Source organism: Colobus angolensis, unplaced genomic scaffold (assembly GCF_000951035.1).
Source record: "Colobus angolensis palliatus isolate OR3802 unplaced genomic scaffold, Cang.pa_1.0 Scaffold232, whole genome shotgun sequence".
Classification (NCBI taxonomy): domain Eukaryota; kingdom Metazoa; phylum Chordata; class Mammalia; order Primates; family Cercopithecidae; genus Colobus; species Colobus angolensis.
The window spans coordinates 2,876,590-2,896,442 of record NW_012115511.1 but is presented as its reverse complement, the minus strand read 5'-3'; the positions used below and the strand labels follow the sequence as shown (position 1 = coordinate 2,896,442).

At 39.6% G+C, this 19,853-nt stretch overlaps 1 protein-coding gene across 1 annotated transcript in view; it reads left to right on the top strand.

Annotated features, from left to right (window-relative positions):
* CDK13 (cyclin-dependent kinase 13) overlaps nucleotides 1-19,853 on the top strand; it is a 137,921-nt gene that overhangs the window by 16,848 nt on the left and 101,220 nt on the right. The window contains exon 3 of the mRNA XM_011944525.1: nucleotides 13,983-14,642. Within this exon, the coding sequence (XP_011799915.1) occupies nucleotides 13,983-14,642 (660 nt within the window). The remainder of the gene's footprint in view (nucleotides 1-13,982; nucleotides 14,643-19,853) is intronic.

The following is a 19,853-nucleotide window of genomic DNA, read 5'->3' as shown; positions in this document are numbered from 1 at the left end:
TTTGAGACAGGGTCTCACTCTGTTGCCCAGGCTGGAGTGCAATGGCACAATCTTGGCTTGCTGCAGCCTCCATCGCTGGGGCTCAAATGATTTCCCTATCTTATCCTCCTGAGCACCTGGGACCACAGATGCACACCACCACACCCGGCTAATTTTTTTGTATTTTTGTATAGATGAGGTTTTGCCATGCTGCCCAGTCTGGTCTCAAACTCAGGCTCAAACAGTCGTCCCACCTTGGCCTCCCAAAGTGCTGGGATTACGGGCATGAGACACCATGCCCGGCCTTCTTTGCCCATTTTTAAATTGGGCTGTTGTCTTGTTATAGGGTCTTAAGAGTTTTGTATACTGTCTATTCTGGATGTAAGTCCTTTATCAGATACATTATTTACAAATAATTTCTCTATCACTTTGTTGATGGTGTCTATTAAAGCACAGAAGTATTTCATTTTGATGAAGTCTAATTTATTATTTATTGCTTGTGTTTTTGGTATCAAATCTAAGAAGGCTTTGCCTAATCTATGTTCACAAAGATTTTCTGCATTTTCCTCTAAAAATTTTATAGTTTTAGCTCCTACTTTGATCCATTTTCAGTTAGTTTCTTGCATGGTAAAAGGAAGAGGTCTAGCTTCATTCTTTTGTGTGTGGATATACAGTTGTCCCAGCACCATTTGTTGAAAAGAGTATGCTTTTTCCATTGAATTGTCTTAGCACCCTTGTTGAAAATCAACTGATCACAAATATTAGGATTTATTTATGTACTCTGAATTATATTCCATTGATTTATGTATCTGTCTGTATGCCAGTGCCACACAGTCTTGCTTACTCTAATTTTGCGGTAATTTCTGAAATTGGGAAGTGTGAATCTTCCGACTTAGGTCTTTTTAAAGATTGTTTTGACTGTTTGGCTTCTTGGCATTTTCAAATGAATTTTAGAATCAGCTTGCCAGTTAGTTCAAAAAAGAAGCTAGGATTTTGATGTGGAGTACATTGATTTAAACAATTTTTTGTTTCATCACTACAAAACTGCAACACGTTGACTTTTTAGATTAATTTGGGGAGTATTGTTAATTCTTTTTTTTTTTTTTTCTTTTTGAGACAGGGTTTCACTATGTTGCTCAGGGTAGTCTTGAACTCTTGGGCTTAAGCACTCCTCCTGCCTTGGCCTCCCTAGGTGTTGGGATTACAGGCATGAACCAGCGTGCCTGGCCACGGAGTATTACCTTTTAACAATTTAAGTCATCTAATATGTGAACATGGGATGACTTTCCTTTTATTTAGATTTTCCTTAATATTTTTTAGTGTGTTTTGTAGTTTTCAGGGTATAAGCCTTGCACTTTTTAAATTAAATTTTTAGGTATTTCAGCCTTTTAAAGGCTATTGCAATGGGATTGTTTTCTTTTTTCTTTCTTTTTTGAGATGAAGTCTTGCTCTGTCGCCCAGGCTGGAGTACAGTGGCGCGGTCTTGGCTCTCTGCAACTCTGCCTCTCATGTGGCTAGGATTACAGGTGAGTGCCACCACGCCTGGCTAATTTTTGTATTTTTAGTAGAAACAAGGTTTTGCCATGTTGGCCAAGCTGGTCTCGAACTCCTGACCTCAGGTGATCCGCCTACCTTGGCCTCCCAAAGTACTGGGATTACAGGTGTGAGCCACAGTGCCCGGCCTGGATTCCTTTTATTTCTTATCCTTGACCAATTACAATGGCTACAATCTCAAATACAATGTTGAGCAGAAGGGACAAGAAGGGACTTTCTTGTCTTGTTCCTCATTTAGTCTTTCTTTGCAAAGTACTTAGTTGCAGATTTGTCATAAATGCCTAGCTTTATTTTTTAATAAAAAATAATGACTTTGATTCCAAGTCATTGCAGAAGTCAGAAAAAGAAAAAAGACTTTGTTTGCCTCAAAGTCTAAGTTTTGGTGTAAAAAATTTCTGGGTTGGGCATGGTGGCTCACACCTGCTATCCCAGCACTTTGGGAGGCTGAGGCAGGAGGGTCACTTGAACCCCAGGAATTTGAGACTAGCCTGGGCAACATGGCACAAACTTGTCTCTACAGAAAATACAAAAATTAGCCAGGCCTGGTGGTGTGCACCTGTAGTCCCAGCTACTTGAGGGGCTGAGGCAGGAGAATCGCTTGAGCCCGGGAGGTTGAGGCTGCAGTGAACCAACATTGCACCACTGCACTCCAGCTTGGGCCACAGAGTGAGACCCTGTCTCAAAGCAAAAAAAAAAAAAAAAACCAAAACCCTCAAATACCTTGTTTGACCCCTATACATGAGCATATATTAATATAAATATTCATTACTATTCTAGGATCCATGAAAAAAGGAAATCTCCTATTTTGTAGTATGTGTGTAATGATTGCCACATTGGTTTCTCATATACTGTGTGTACAGAAACATTTGAACAGTGTTTTATAATGAGTAATGTATGCATTAATGTTGAAATTATGAGAAACAGCCAGCCATGTGATGATCTAAGCATCCCAGGAAAAGAAAATAATGTATGCTTAGGCATCAAGTCAGGAAGAAGCTTGACCTTCTGCAAAAGCAGAAAGGAGACCAGCGTGGCTGGAGTCTAGTAAATAAAGAAGGGTATAATAAAGATGGAAGGTGGTTTAGACCTTGTGAGTCACAACACAGAGTTTTATTTTTATTTTAAATGCAGTTGGAAGCCATTGCAGAGTTTTAAGCAAGGACATGGTATAATCCAATTTATGTTTTTAAAAAAGACATAAAATACAAGCCAACCTGTAACAAGTACTGGGTGATTTCAGCAAATGGGGAAGTGATAGAGATGAGACTTCAGCTTGACCCATGAAAGATCAATAAGAGTTAAACAGGCTGGGCATCGTGGCTCACACCTGTAATCCCAGCACTTTGGGAGGCCATGATGGGCAGATCACCTGAGGTCAGGAGTTTGAGACTAGCCTAACCTGGTGAAACCCTGTCTCTACTAAAAATACAGAAATTAGCTGGGTGTAGTGGCGGGTGCCTGTAATCCCAGCTACTTGGGAGGCTGAGGCAGGAGAATTGCTTGAACCTGGGAGGCGGAGGTTGCCGTGAGCCAAGATCATGCCATTGCACTCCAGCCTGGGCAACAGAGCGAGACTCTGTCTCACACACACACACACACACACGAATTAAACAAATGGAGGAGAAAGAGGTAGTGTGGTAGCAGTAAATAGTGCCTGGCTTTGAAATGAAGACTTGGGTTTGAGTATTGACTCTGCTTCTTCTTAGTTCCCCCATCTGCTTTCTCTATACCTTGGTTGCACAGGAGGAGCAAAGCAAATGAAAAATGCTTATAAATATGAACCTGTGAGGGTTAGTGTGGTATATAGTCATGTCCCCAGTTTTCCATGGGGCATATATTCCAGTATTTGCAGTGGTTGCCTGAAACCACCAAAATAGTACTCCACTCTAAACATACTATGTTTTTTTCTATACATACGTACCTGTGATAAAGTTTAATTTATAAATTAGGCACAGTAAGAGATTAACAACAATAATAAAATAGAACAATTATAACAATACGCCGAAATAAAAGTTATGGGAATGTGGGGTCTCTCTCAGCATATCTTATTATACTGTACCTTGCATACAAGAAACCATGGAAAGTGAAATTGCAGATGAGGGGACTGTTGTATGGTATTTGTTTTATTCAGTGAAAGACTCTTATCTGTGTGGTACTATGCTAGGGGCTGTGGAGTGATACAACAATGAATTAGACTTCTCAAGGAGGGTGCAGTTTAATAGACAATGTGAGGTTGATATCTAAAATATGAACTTAAGAGTGAGAGATCATGAGAAGGGTGCAGATAAAATGCTATGGGAGTTCAAAGAACGGAGAGCCTGCTTATTGCTCGGATTTGGCTTCTTTCTTCACAAGGTTTTGTGAGGAAGGAAGCACTTTTATGCTAGTGCTTGAGAGATGGATAAGCCTTGAATATAAGATGGAGGGCAAGATGATACTCTCCCTAGGCCGGTATGTGGGAGTGTAAAGGCGTGGAAGTACTGAGCAAATTTAGTACTTGATAAGCAAAGGTAGGTTAGGACCAGACAAATTATGCAGTACCTTGATTCTAGGCTGCTGTGCCTTCTTTTCAATAGGAATACTATCAGTAGTGTCTTTAATTGTGTAAGTATTTATTGAGCATCTACCACTGCCAGGTTTATGATAGAAGTCAAGGCTTGAAGATAGAATATCTCAGTTTAGTTGGGGAAGATAGATTATCTCATTATTTTTATTCCGAGATATAAACAAAGTTGTGATGGGATCATAGGACAAGTACCAGCTCTAACTGACTGGCATAATAAGAGAGGGCTTTATAAAGGTGGTAAACATTGTGCTGAGAATACGAAGTATCCTTTTGTTTCCTAGATAAAGGAGGTGAAGAGAGGAATATTAGAGAAACATTCTAGGCCTGACACTTCTGTATTTTGTGATGGCTGGACAAGGACTTTATATACAAGTCAAGCAAGGCTGAAGGTTTTGGGGTAACTGAAAGATTATTCAAGTGCAGAGTTAATTGGAAAGGGTGGAGACTGGAGGTGGGAACCTGGTAAGGAGACTTGCACTGGGCCAAGTGTGTGATTATGTAGTACCTAATGTGGGATAGTAGCTATCGGGATAATGAGCATGGAAAACTGGAGACATGCTTGAGATGTAGAACTGGTGGAGCTTGGAAACCAAATAGATCTGAGAAGAGATAAAAGGGATCATGTGGAATGTAGAATAATTTCCGGGTTTCTGCTGTTTTAGAGGGTGCCACTGCCTGAGAATAGGGTATATTTAAGGAGAAAGAGGGTGGATTTGAAGAGGAAGCTTTTAATGGTTTTAGCCATATTGTGTTGGAGATACGTGTCAGAGAGTTGGAAGTAGAGAGGATGATTTCCTGGGGTGAGGGGGGACAAATTGACAATGTTTAGGTAATCATTTAAGCCACACATAGCATAAATTAAACGTGGGAGAATGAGTATAGGAAGGAAGAAAAACCTCAAGGTGCAGAAACAGCCATAGAAGTAAGAAAATCATGAAAACGAAAGGTAGTAGAAATAGCTAGGAAGTGCTCCAAATAGATTGTAGCCGACATTATCATAGTGATTTTTTTTCTTTTTCTTTTTTTTCTTTTTTCTGGTCTCCTCAGAGGTGACCGGTTGCAGAGAGGATGTGTGTATAAGCCAGATTGTGGTGGTTTGAGGATTGAAAGGACAAATGAGATTTTGGTCATAACTGGAAGGAGAGATAAAGATAATATCAATATGCCATCATTTTCTCTTTTTTTTTTTGTTTTATTTTCTTGTCTGTTTTTAAAGATCTTAGAGATTTGAGTAATTTATTCCTTCAGGGGAATTAACAAATGAACAGCAAAGGTTAACATCACAATTAATAGAATAAGCCAACCATAGTCATAGAGTAGCCTAGTATAGTGCATCTCAAACTTTAATGGGTATCTTGTTAAAGATACCCATTAAATTGTGGGCTGGAGTCTGAGACACAGCATCTCTGACAAGCTTGCAATTGGTGCTGATGCTGCCTGTCTATGGACTACACTCTAAGAAGTAAAGCTCTAGAGAGTATGAGATTGATTCATTATAGGGGAGTTAGCCTTAGATAGAAAGAGGAACACCTCCTCTCTTAATTGAGGTGGAATGTACGGTGGATGAAGGCACAAGAAATACAGATTAAATTTGCAGGCAAGAGACATGCCTGGTAGTCTTTGTGGTTTTTTTTTGTGAAACAATAAGTAAAGCTATGTTATGAGAAGACTGGGATTGTGTGAGCTTGATGAAAGTTGTGAAGGTTTGGAATAGCTACTAAGAGGAGGAAAATGAGTGAATTTGGGACGTGTAATAATCACTGAACAGTGAGGATTAGTTTGGTTATGGTGTCTGTAGAAATAATTGGAGCAGAGAGAGACTAGTAATAAAGAGATTTTTTTTCTTTCTTTCTTTCTTTTTTTTTTTTTTTAAGATGGAGTTTTTGCTCTTGTTGCCCAGGCTGGAGTGCAATGGCATGATCTTGGTTCACCTCAACCTCTGCTTCCTGGGTTCAAGCGATTCTTCTGCCTCAGCCTCCCAAGTAGCTGGGATTACAGGCATGCACCACCACACCCAGCTAATTTTGTGTTTTTAGTAGAGACCGGGTTTCTCCATGTTAGTCAGGTTGGTCTCGAACTTCTGACCTCAGGTAATCCGCCCATCTTGGCCTCCCAAAGTGCTGGGGTTACAGGTGTGAGCCACTGCACTTGGCCAAGAGAAATTGCTTATTTTTTTAAGATGATATGGTAGCCTAGGGAAGTGGTAATGAGGCCTAAAGTAGAACAGTGTCCTCTAGAATGGAAGAGGAGGATGTGGTAGGCCAAATAACACCCAATACCACACCCCCTCCAAGTGCCATGCCCTAATCTTTGCAATCTGTGACTGTTAAACCTTACATTTTAAGAGAAACTTTGTAGATATGATTAAATTAAGTATCTTGATATGGAGGGGTTATTCTGGGTTATCTGGATGGGTCCTGTGTAATCACAAGGATTCTTATAAAAGAGAGGCTGTAGGGTCTAGTCAGAGAACTCACGTGATGACAGGAATAGGAGAGAGGAAATGCCATAGTGAAAGTAGAGGGCCGAGGAATGTAGACAGCCTGTGGAAGCTGAAAAAGGCAAGGGAACATTTTCCCAAGAGACTCCAGAAGGAAGAAAGCTGTGGTGACATGTTGATTTTTAGTTCACTGAGACTGATTTTGGACTTCTGATTTGCAGAACTGCAAGATAATAAATTTGTGTTGTTCTAAACTGCTAACTTTATGGAGTTTTCTGTTACAGCAATGATCAGAAACATTCAGAGGGTATGGATATAAGGGAATGGTATAGAGTTAGAGTCTGTAAAATGAGACAATTAAGGGGTTGTGGTATGGGAACCAGGAAACTAGATTTCTAGCCTGGGTAAATGAGTGGAGAGTAGTGAAATTAAAAATAGAGAATGATAAGGAGTAGATGTTAGAGGAACGTGTATTTGCTTTGCATGTCATAATTTTAGGAACTGGTGAGAGTGGAAGAAAATTTGAAACAAGGAGATGAATTTAAGAGGCTACCACAGTGCTGTTACATATAGTTAGTAGGGCTGTTATAATGATATTACATGACAAAATACATAGGAACATCACTTCAGTGCTTTTCAGTTTGGGAGTCATATTCATACCTTTTTTGGGGGGGGGTGGTTAATAAGTATTTGAAATAGACACAGCTGCTATTAGCATGAGAAATAAGCAGAGTGGAAACATTAGCCTCAAAGATGTTGTGGATCGCAGCTACTGTATTGGACATCCTATGTATAGAACATTTCTGTCATCCAGAAAGTTCCATTAAGTGACGCTGCTCTGTGTTATTTTCAACAGTGGAGGACTGGATATTATCAGTATTTTAGTAAAATTTGTAGGACGTGGTATTTGCTAATAAGAAACAATTTTCAGAAGACCTAGACTCCTGGAGAGACTGTGAGGTAATAGTCAAGTGAACACTAAACAATCCTCTCTCTCCAAGGAGCACTAAATAGTCTAACAACGAGCACTAGCCAGTTGGGTTTCAGGATACTGGGTTTTTATTCTGGTACTACTTTGTGTTGTGTGTATTTGGGAAAACCTGTTAGAAACATAGAAAGTTCTCTTCTTAAAGAAGTCCTGTAGCCTCTTAAAAACATCAAAAGCAAGAAACAGGTAATATGTATTCATTAATTCCTACAACAATATAGGAATATTAGGAAAACATTTTTAGGAAAATCTTGGCTGGGCTCAGTGGCTCATGCCTGTAACCCTAGGCCAAGGTGGACAGATCACTTGAGTCCAGGAGTTAGAGATCAACCTGGACAATATGGCGAAACCCCTATCCCTACAAAACATACAGAAATTAGTTGGGTGTGGTGGTGCGCGCCTGTAGTCCCAGCTACTTGTGGGGCAGAGGTGGGAGGATCACTTGACCTTGAGAGGTCAAGGCTGCAGTGAGCCTTGTTTGCGCCACTACACTCCAGCCTGTGTGAAAAAGTGAGAGACCCTGTCTAAAAAAAAAAAAAAAAATTATCTATTAAACAAGGAGGTTGGACCTGCTACCTACCTCCATTTCAATTCTTTTAGTAAAACATTATCATGCCGTAATTCATTATATAGTTTTAATTAAAGATGCACTTCTCTCTTATTCTCATAACTTTTTATGGCTGAAATGTTAATCGTTAGTAAAAATGACCTAAACTTAAATTTGTTTTAGTTTTAGGTCCCCAAACCATGTTTGTTATAAACAGTAAATATATTATTGGAATTTATTAGCAAATCACAATATCTGAGAGAATGGAAATTTACTAAGACATGAAATAAAAAGTTTAAGGAAGGAACTTTTGTAGATAAATAAGAGTTGGAGAGGAGCAGAAGTTGTATGTGAAAGAATTTAGTTGGTATCGTGATCAAATACTATAAAAAGTTGCCTCCAAAATACCTTTTTTTTTTTTTTTTTTTTGAGACGGAGTCTCTCTTTGTCGCCCAGGCTGGAGTGAAGTGGCCCAATCTTGGCACACTGCAAGCTCCGCCTCCCGGGTTCATGCCATTGTCCTGCCTCAGCCTCCTGAGTAGCTGGGACCACAGGTGCCTGCCACTACCACTATGCCCGGTTAATATATATATATTTTGTTTCTTTTTTTTTTAGTAGAGACGGGGTTTCACTGCGTTAGCCAGGATGGTCTCGATCTCCTGACCTCGTGATCCACCCGCCTCGGCCTTCCAAAGTGCTGGTATTACAGGCGTGAGCCACCATGCCCAGCCCCAAAATATCTTTTTTTTTTTTTTGAGACGGAGTCTCACTCTTGCAGTGACGGGATCTCAGCTCACTGCAAGCTCCGCCTCCCGGGTTCACGCCATTCTCCTGCCTCAGCCTCCGGAGTAGCTGGGACTACAGGCGCCCGCCACCTCGCCCGGCTAGTTTTTTTGTATTTTTTAGTAGAGACGGGGTTTCACTGTGTTAGCCAGGATGGTCTCGATCTCCTGACCTCGTGATCCGCCCGTCTCGGCCTCCCAAAGTGCTGGGATTACAGGCTCGAGCCACCGCGCCCGGCCCCAAAATATCTTTTTATAGGACAGAAGTTTTCTGAGTCTTTATTGATACCTCTGTTATTCAGATTCTGTCTAAAAGAGATTAATAGTTCAGAAGAATGAATTGTGTTGGGATTTTACCTGTTATCTTTGTATCTCTTAGGTAAGATTCACTGATTATAAATCTCAATTAAATATACTTTATGTGTCTGAATGAAACTGATGACCAGAATCTTGCCAGTGTAGGAAAAGTTTGACTTAAGAAAAGAAGGTTTGCTTTCCAAACCTTCTATGCTGTTACCTTTGATGAGATGACAGTCTCTTTGCTTTCTTCTGCTGTTTAGCTTTCTGCTACTCATCAGTATGTGATCAGGGAGTAGAAACATGATGTATATCAGACTTGTTTGGAACTCCAACAAAATCTGAAGGGAGAGGAAATTAAAAATGTGGCTGAGTATTTCATGTTATGACACTTGGTTCCTATATAAAGTTAACCACGTTATTTCACAACCAACTTACAATCACTTCATATTTAGCCAAACATTTCCTCTCATTTCTAGTATCGATACTAAAGTATGGTTTTTTTATGAAATGCTTTCTCAATATTGAACCCTAGTTGATCCTCAGCACATACTTGTTTTTGAAAGAAGGAGGTAGAAGTTGAATTTGTGTTTGAGTTTATCCTAAACCTAATTAATCATCATTTTGTTTTTATCCTAGAATTAGAATGTTTCTAAACACTTCCCTCCACACTGTATTAATGTCAACTAAGAATAGAAATTTTCAGTGGCTGGGCATGGTGGCTCACGCCTGTAATCCCAGCACTTTGGGATGCCAAGGCAGGAGGATCCCTTGAGCCCAGGAGTTTGAGACCAGCTTGGGCAGCAAAGTGAGACCCTGTCGCTCCAAAGTTAGCTGGGCATGGTGGTGCATACCTGTTGTTACTCAGGAAGCTGAGGTGGAGGATTGCTTGAGCCCAAGAAGTCGAGGCTGCAGTGAGCCATGGGTAGTGTGTGTGCACTCCAGCTTGGGTGATAGAGCTTTTTCAAAAACAAAAACAAAAAATCTCTGCTTTTTTTTTTTTGAATTACAAAATTTTGCAAAATAAAAATTAAAATTTTGTGGGTACATAGTAGATGTATATATTTATGGGTTACACGAGATGTTTTGATACAGGCATGCATGCATATTAGTCACAGGGTAAATGGGGCATCCTTTTATCCTTTGTGTTAGAAGCATTTATCCTTTGTGTTACAAACAATCCAACTATTCTCTTATAGTTTTTTTGTAAATGTGCAGTTAAATTATTTTTGACTGTTGGCTGGGTGTAGTGGTTCATGCCTGTAATTCCAGCACTTTGGGAGGCCGAGGCAGGCAGATCACCTGAGGTAAGGAGTTCAAGACTAGCCTGGCCAACATGGTGAAACCTTGTCTCTACTAAAAATACAAATACTAGCCAAGCGTGGTGGGAGCATGCGTGTAATATCAGCTATCAGAAGGCTGAGGCAGGGGAATCGCTTGAACGCGGGAGGCAAAGGCTGCAGTGAGCCGAGATCAGCCTGGCAGCTGAATTGAACAAGAATAAAAAAGCACGAACGGCAGAGGCAGCAAGAGCCGCAGAAGCACTGTACTCCAGCCAGGGCTGGTGTGAGACTCTGACTAAAAAAAAAAGAAAAAAAAAAATTGAGTATAGTCAGCCTGTTGTGCTAACAAGTAGTAGGTCACCTTCATTCTTTGTATTTTTTGTGCCCATTAACCTTCTCCCCACCCTCCACCATGTCACTCCCTTTCCAGCCTCTGGTAACCATCCTTCTACTCTCTGTCTCCATAAGTTGAATTGTTTTAATTTTTAGCTCCCACAAATAAGTGAGAACATGCAAAGTTTGCCTTTCTGTGCCTCACTTATTTCATGTAACATGAAGACCTCTAGTTCCATCCATGCTGTTGCAAGTGATGGGATCTCATTTTCTTTTTATGGCTGAATAGTACTACATTGTTTATATGTACCACATTTTATTTATCCATTCATCTGTTGATGGACACTTAGGTTACTTCCAAATCTTGGCTATTATGAATAGTGCTGCAATAAACATGGGAGCGCAGGTATCTCTTTAGTATTATTGATTTCCTTTCTTTGGGGTATGTACCTAGGAGTGGGATTGCTGGATTGTAAGATAGCTAGTTCTATTTTTAGCTTTTTGAGGAACCTCCAAACTGTACTTCATAGTGTTTTTACTAATTTACATTCCCATCAGCAGTATACAAGGGTTCCCTTTTGTCCACATTCTTGCCCGCTAGCTCCTTGGCAGTGTGTTAATGTGTTAACCTGCCTACTTTAGAGTTAAAAAAAAAAATGCTGAGTTTAAGACCTGAGTTCTAGGCAAAAATAGAATCCAACTCAGATGTTATAAGAGACTTTAATGCAGGGACTGCAGAGGTGCCCTGGATTAAGGGAACCCATAAGGCATGTTTTTACTAGAAACAGGGAAGCCCAAAGGGGCAGGAAAAATATTGTGCTATTGGAGCCTTGTGAGAGCTGTGAAGAGGGTGCCTCACAGCAACCATGGTGGTGGAGGGATGCAGCTTCTGCCAGAAAATGTGGCCATGAGGAGGGAGGGAGGTAGGAAGAAATAATCCAGCCTTTCTCCGCCTTCTTATCTTCTGTCAGTGGCAGGACAGCCCAGGAACCCAGAAGGCATATCTGTTGGGGTCAGCATCGTTGGTCACAGAGTAGAGCAGAAAGGTATTGGGAGATAGAGTAGTTCTAGTAAGATAATAAGCAACACAACTACTAATGAGTTCAGGTGTTGACTTCAGGTAATGTAATATTTTACCCAATTTCTTATATGTTATCTATGCATACTTTACTGGGTTGATGTGGGCATTAAATGAGATAATGTGAAAGTATTATAGTGTCTTTGTCTTGTGAGTATATTTTAAAAGTCTTGGTAATGCATGGATTTGAAAAGCTCAGCTTCCTTTCACTTGGTACTGTGTTAAATTTGTTTTGTGGAAACTTTGGTTGCCACTATATTTTTAAATACATGTGTTCCAATGATTTTTGAGAAGTTAATGGCCTCATTATCAAGTTGCTTCCAAGGTTTAGTTTGTCATTGTTTTATAGAGCAAGGAGCCTGAAAACCTAAGTCCTAGTTCAGACTATACTACTATTTGTGGCATAGTTCTTTGTGGGAGTTATTTTTACTTTGCCTCTCTGTTCTTTTCCCTTCTGAGAAATTGGAGTAATAATACTTAACTAGTAAATGTTTAATCTTATGGTAAAATAATCGTTGTCAAGTACTTTGAAGACTTAAATGATACGTATATTAACTTTTACTCTCATTCATTTTGAAAGTATCAGAGCCTCAGATTAAGAGTGATTGGATGGGCCGGGCGCGGTGGCTCAAGCCTGTAATCCCAGCACTTTGGGAGGCCGAGACGGGTGGATCACGAGGTCAGGAGATCGAGACCATCCTGGCTAACACGGTGAAACCCCGTCTCTACTAAAAAAATACAAAAAAAACTAGCCGGGCGAGGTGGCGGGCGCCTGTAGTCCCAGCTACTCGGGAGGCTGAGGCAGGAGAATGGCGTAAACCCGGGAGGCGGAGCTTGCAGTGAGCCGAGATCGCGCCACTGCACTCCAGCCTGGGCGACAGAGCTAGACTCCGTCTCAAAAAAAAAAAAGAGTGATTGGATGCTTTTTAGTTTGTAGCATTTTCTGTGTGAAATTATGTAGCTCATAAGATATTATCTTGTATATGTGTGTTTATGTGAGTAAAGTGATTATGCTTATGTCTATTTTAGTTAATGTGTATGAATGTAATTTTTTTTTTTTTTTTTTTGAGACAGAGTCTCGCTCTATTGCCCTCCGCCTCCCAGGTTCAAGCAATTCTCCTGTCTTAGCCTCCTGAGTGGCTGGGACTACAGGCATATGTGCCACCATGCCCGGCTACTTTTTGCAGTTTTTTTTTTTTTTTTTGAGACGGAGTCTTGCTCTGTCGCTCAGGCTGGAGTGCAGTGGCCAGATCTCAGCTTACTACAAGCTCCGCCTCCTGAGTTTACGCCATTCTCCTGCCTCAGCCTCCGGAGTAGCTGGGACTACAGGCGCCCGCCACCTCGCCCGGCTAGTTTTTTTTGTATTTTTTTAGTAGAGACGGGGTTTCACCGTGTTAGCCAGGATGGTCTCGATCTCCTGACCTCGTGATCCGCCCATCTCGGCCTCCCAAAGTGCTGGGATTACAGGCTTGAGCCACTGTGCCTGGCCTACTTTTTGCAGTATTAGTAGAGATGGGGTTTCATTCACTATGTTGGCCAGACTTGTCTCGAACTCCTGACCTTGTGATCCGCCCACCTTGGCCTCCCAAAGTGCTGGGTTTACAGGCGTGAGCCATCACGCCTGGCTGTACGTTTTCTTAAAACTATCTTTCTGAAACGAACTCTAAGAGACTCTATTTATTGCCCAGTAGTAAGTCTTGTCTTTTTCACTCTTGACATAGAGCACTGTTTGTTTCTGAACTTATGGTTAAGGAAGGTACTTTTGAGATGTGGCAACTGTCTCCTGGTAAAAGATTTGTCAGATTTTACCCTGCTGCTACTACTACCATTGATGTAGCCTTATTGCCTACTTCTTTTTTCCGAGACAGCAGTGATGCCTTGTCACATTTTTCCTCCTCATTTTTGCATTTGTAGACCAGAGCAAGATCGGGGCAATCCATTTTGAAGAGAACTATGACCACCAAATAATATTTTACTTTAAAGAACTTTTTATTTTTCAGAACTCCTTCGAAAATGTAACTTTGAAATTAAGTAGATTTCTATTTTATTTCATAAACTCGAGTTAGCACTGTCTTTATAAATTCCAAACTGAACCTTTCTGAATTACTGACTAAATCTTAATTATTTCTCACCAGACGGTCTGGCAAATCCCGAAGCAGAAGCCCATATTCATCTAGGCATTCAAGATCTCGTAGCAGGCACAGATTGTCTAGATCCAGAAGTCGTCATTCTAGTATTTCACCTAGCACACTAACTCTGAAGAGTAGCCTGGCAGCTGAATTGAACAAGAATAAAAAAGCACGAGCGGCAGAGGCAGCAAGAGCCGCAGAAGCAGCGAAAGCTGCAGAAGCAACTAAGGCTGCTGAGGCTGCTGCCAAAGCTGCAAAAGCTTCAAACACTTCTACACCTACCAAGGGGAACACAGAAACTAGTGCCAGTGCATCACAAACAAACCATGTGAAGGATGTGAAGAAAATTAAAATTGAACATGCACCTTCTCCCTCAAGTGGTGGAACTTTAAAAAATGACAAAGCAAAAACAAAGCCACCTCTTCAGGTAACGAAGGTGGAAAATAATTTGATTGTAGATAAAGCCGCCAAGAAAGCAGTCATAGTTGGAAAAGAGAGTAAATCTGCTGCTACAAAGGAGGAACCAGTATCTCTTAAAGAGAAAACCAAACCACTTACACCAAGCATAGGAGCCAAGGAGAAGGAGCAACATGTAGCTTTAGTGACCTCTACATTACCACCGTTACCTTTGCCTCCCATGCTGCCTGAAGATAAAGAAGCTGATAGGTAAGTGAAAAAAGTATTTGTCAATAACTGCTCAAAGAAAAAATGTAAGTCTGAAGTGAGAAATGATTTGACCTCCCCTAACCCCCTCAAAACAACTTTAGTGAAAAAGACTACAAGTAAGTGAATGAATTTTCTTTATTATATGCATCTTAATGCATCTTAAAATTCAGCACATTGCATACAAGATGGCAAAATTAAAGTTTATACTAAGACATTCAGGGAAACATTGCCATTGCCTTGGGATACAATGAATATTTCAGTATGATTTTGGGTATTAGCAATACCAGTATTCTCTTTGGTTTAGTTTTCCTTAATGATGGCAATCAGAAACAGGACATTTTATGAATGAGTTGGCCCTGGTTAATATACATCTCATAAGCATTTGTTTCATTTATTTCTAAGTTTCTTCAGTGGCCTCGTAAATTTATCACTGTCAGTGATTTTATTATCACTTTTTAGTTCAGTCTTTTCTTAACTCTTTTAATTAAAAAAAAAATTTTTTTTAGCCCGTCTTACAGTTGGGATTAATCACATTATATTATAGGAAACTCATAATGTGGCCAGGCGTGGTGGCTCAAGCCTGTAATCCCAGCACTTTGGGAGCCCGAGGCGAGTGGATCACCTGAGGTCAGGAGTTCAAGACCAGCCTGGCCAACATGGTGAAACCCCGTGTCTACTAAAAATACAAAATACTTAGCCGGCCGCAGTGGCGGGTGCCTGTAATCCCAGCTACTAGGGAGGCTGAGGCAGGAGAGTCACTTGAAGCTGGGAAGTGGAGGTTGCAGTGAGCCGAAGTCGCACCACTGTACTCCAGCCAGCCTGGGTGACACAGTAAGACTGTGTCTCAAAAAAAAAAAAAAAAGAAAGAAAGAAAATTGATAATGTGATTATGCTTTCCTTTAACATGTTTAAAAAATTTCTATTATGAACATTGAGGGTATGACTTATTTTTTATTGAGAAACATATTCTTAAGAGGAAGTTAAAATACAACTAAGAATGTTTCTTTTTTGTGTCCTAGTGTAGAAGAATTAGACTTGTATGGTTTATCTGCCTGTTATCTGCCTGTTATACCAGCTAGCTGTTTTTATTTTTATGAAGAAATTAGAGCTTCCACCCCCACCCACTCCCCATTAAAAAGCAACTATATGAGTAGTTTTCCTAGCCGACTTTTTAAAATAGATTTTGTGGATAAAAATGCCATGTGGACAAGTGCTTACTTTGGCATTATGTAAATTTTGTAATTTAACACAAACAAAAGTGAAATAATAATTCTTGAGTTTCATGCCCTTTGAGGTGCCTTTTTAAAAATAATCAAAATGTTGTTGGGAGACCCCATCCAATTTAATTAGGTGTTATTTAATTATACTACTATAATTGTTGTATTTGCAGGTTTGACTGTTAATTCATTGCATTGAGTTACTTCATTAGAGAGTAAACCTGTTACTGAGAATCTATGTTTTATTGAGACTGGTGGTTCTCTACTTTATTCTTCATATATGCTTTAGGAGTAAATTTTTACTAGGATATTTTCAAGAACTCTATATGTACACATATGAGTGCTTAATGAGGATATTCTTTATGCATCTGTCTTTAGTTGATGGCACATTTAATTCTTGTTCATTACTTTTTTTTTTAAATCCACCTTTTCTGTCTCCTCTGCTTTTTCCCCTTTTTGTTGTCTCTTCTTTCTTTGAATGTGTTTGTATGTTTAATGGATACAGAAGTTTCTTAAGATTCAAGAGCACTACCAGTACATGTCTGTGTGCCAAAGATTAATTCATCACCAATGGAACTTTCCTTATTTTGATGTCTGTAATTTAACTACCGAAATGTATGTACCAACTACATATGAGGAAGAGACTTGATATTGTTTTACTTTTTATAAAAGTTTTTAGGTGATTAAATAAAAATATAAAAAGAAATGGTTAGAAGTGATTACTTTTGGAAATAAATGGACGCTGAAGGGGATGGATGGCACAGGAGACTTATTTTATATTTATTATTTATAATACTGTTAGAAGTACAATAACATTTGTTAGTGGGCTGTAGTAGAAAGCTTAGTTTCTAGTGCCAGTTGTACTTCTTACTACTCTCATGACTTAATCTTTCTGTGCCTCAGTCCATTTAGTTCTATTCATGGGTGAAAATATTTACAGTTTAACCTCACAGATTAGTTGCAAATATTAAACGAGTTGATGGACTAAATTTTGCAAGCTGTAAAGTGTTATGCATCTCAGTTATTATAATTAGTCCTAGTATAAATCAGCACTGCTGGAAATATTACAGATATTTAAAACTGCTTTAGATTATTGAAAAAAGCTAAAAATTACAAAGTATGATTTACATTGTATAATATATGAACCATTATATATGTAACATGTAGATCTGTTGTGTAACGAATAGACATAGTGCTTCCTTTGAAAATAATTGGTTTTCGTAAAAGAGGAACTATTGGTTGGTTTTCCATCCCCTTTTATAATGAAGGGGGAGCACCCCCAGGACATATTTTTCATATATCCGAAAGTAATGCTCATGGTAATTTTATGTTTACAAGTTTCTTTTTAGTAACCATTGTATACTTTTTGGTTTTTGCTGAACAGCTATTAGTTGAAAGTGGTTTATAAACTATTTCTCTTGAGGTAAAGAAACAATCTTTTCTGTTACAACATACTTTAGGAAACCCAAATATGGGAGGTATCTTTATTTACTTGTTACTCACTGTAAATTTAAAGATCATTTTAAAGAAGAGTGAGTAATGGTCTGCATGATCTCATTGCTGTATCTTAAGGAAAGCTTTCGATCTTTGCTTTCTTTGAGCATGCCTGTATCTGTATTCCAGGTTGACTCGTTGTATCCACAAATACATTAGCAAAAGGGTGTGTGTGTGTTTTGAGTGGCCTCTTGATTTTGCAAACCTCTACTCTACTTGTTTTTGCTGTTTTATTATGTCCAAGTAAATTCTCCCCTTCTCTCATACTTCTTTTATTTTGAAAGTATTCAAGCACTTAGAAAAATTGAAAGAATAATACAGTTAGCATCTGTGTTTACTGGATGGAAGTTACATTTTGTTTTATATGCTCCGTCTCAGCGGGTGTGGTGGCTCACAGTTGTAATCCCAAACTGTAATGAGCACTTTGGAAAGCCAAGGTGGGCAGATGGCTGAACCCAGGAGTCTGCGACAGTCCTCAGCAACATGGCGAAACCCTGTCTCTACAGAAAATACAAAAATTAGCTGGCTGTGGTGGTGCATGCCTGTAGTCCTAGCTACTTGGGAGGCTGAGGTGGGAGGATCACTTGAGCCTGAGAGGTCGAGGATGCAGTGAGCTGTGATTGCGCCACTGCACTCCTGCCTGGGTGACAAAGTGAGACCCTGTCTCAAAAAAAGGAAAAAATAACATACACACACACACACACACACACACACGCTCCATCTCTAGTTGTTTAAGAGAACTAATGAGGGTATGTGTGTGTGTGTGTATACTTCTCCCTGAGATGAAGTCTTGCCCTGTTGCCCAGCCTGGAAGGCAGTGGCGCCATTTAGGCTCACTGCAACCTCTGCCTCCTGGGTTCAAGCAATTCTCCTGCCTCAGCTTTCGGAGTAGCTGGGATTATAGGCGCATGCCACCATGCCTGGCTAAATTTTGTATTTTTAGTTGAGATGGGGTTTCACCATGTTGGCCAGGCTGGTCTCGAACCCCTGACCTTGTGATCTGTCTGCCTTGGCCTCTCAAAGTGTTGGGATTACAGGCTTGAGCCACCGCTCCCGGCTGTGTATATGTTTCTTTTTACTATACCGTAAATATTTAAGTCATCTCCCAAGAATAAGGTCAGTCTCCTGCTTGATCACAGTATGATTATTGTGATAACAAGGAAATCAACAGTAGTTAATCTAATATAAACAAACAATAATATCATGCACTATATATAATCAATAATCAGTACTCTCCCCCAGCCACCCCCTGTCTCCAGCCCCATGACTTTTTTAAGAGTCTGGGCCAGTAATCTTACAGAATGTCTCACCATTGGATTTATCTGATTATTTCTTCTTGGTATCATTTAACTTGTTCTTCTCTAACCCCTTTATTTCCCATAATCTGGAAATTACTTGTGCTTTGTTTAGATAAAGAATACACAGTTTTTTAGCCACAATATTTAAGAGGTGATTTTATGTATTTTATGCTGTTATTACAGGAGGACCAAAATATCAGATTGTCTTACTCTGCTAGTAGTGATGTGATCACTTGGTTAAGTTGATGACCAACTTTAAGGTCTCTCCATGTATGAGGGTACATTTTCCTCTTTGCAATTAGAAATGAGCTGTAGGGTAATACTTTTGGAAGTGATTGAATATCCTTTTTCCCAACAACCTATCACCTAATGGTTTAGCAACGGTGAATGATATTTGTCTAATTCAGTTACTATAGTAGGGGCTGCAAATAATGATTTTTTTTTCCATTGCTGCTGCACAAATTGAAAATGGTTATTTTCTAATTCTGCCGTTCCTTTTAACATTAGCTGGCCTTGTTTTGTAAATACATGTTTCCCCATATCCCATTTAATCATTCTACTCTCATGGATTTTTATTTATTTTCTGTGTTACTAATAGTAATAGCCACTATTCTTTTTGACCTTCACATTGTCTGAAATTTGGCCAGTGGAAGCTCCTATAAGCTGACTCCTTTATTCTTTTGACATGACCTCATTTGTTTTTTCGTGTTTCCTTGCCAAAGGTATATGTTAGGCTCACTTTGAATTTTGCTTCATTCCTGAAATTGCAGTCTGTTTTCCCACAAAATCATGAGATAGATGGTAATCTGTGTGTTTTCAGAGAATGTGATTGTTTTATTATTATTTTTAAAATTAGGGTCATACCATGGATAATGTTCCTTGACTTGCTTTTTCATTTAATGTGTTGGAGATCTTTCCATGTTGGTATAGATGGGCCCAATATTCTTATTACAGGAATGGATGTATCGTGTTCTTCTGTTGATTAATGGATACTTAGGTTTATAATTATTTGCTATTAAACTCTCCTTATATATTAATATTTTATGTATATTTAGGTAATTTTTATAGGATAGTTAACATGTCAAAGTACACACATTAAAAATTTGATAGAGCCGGGCGCGGTGGCTCAAGCCTGTAATCCCAGCACTTTGGGAGGCCGAGACGGGCGGATCACGAGGTCAGGAGATTGAGACCATCCTGGC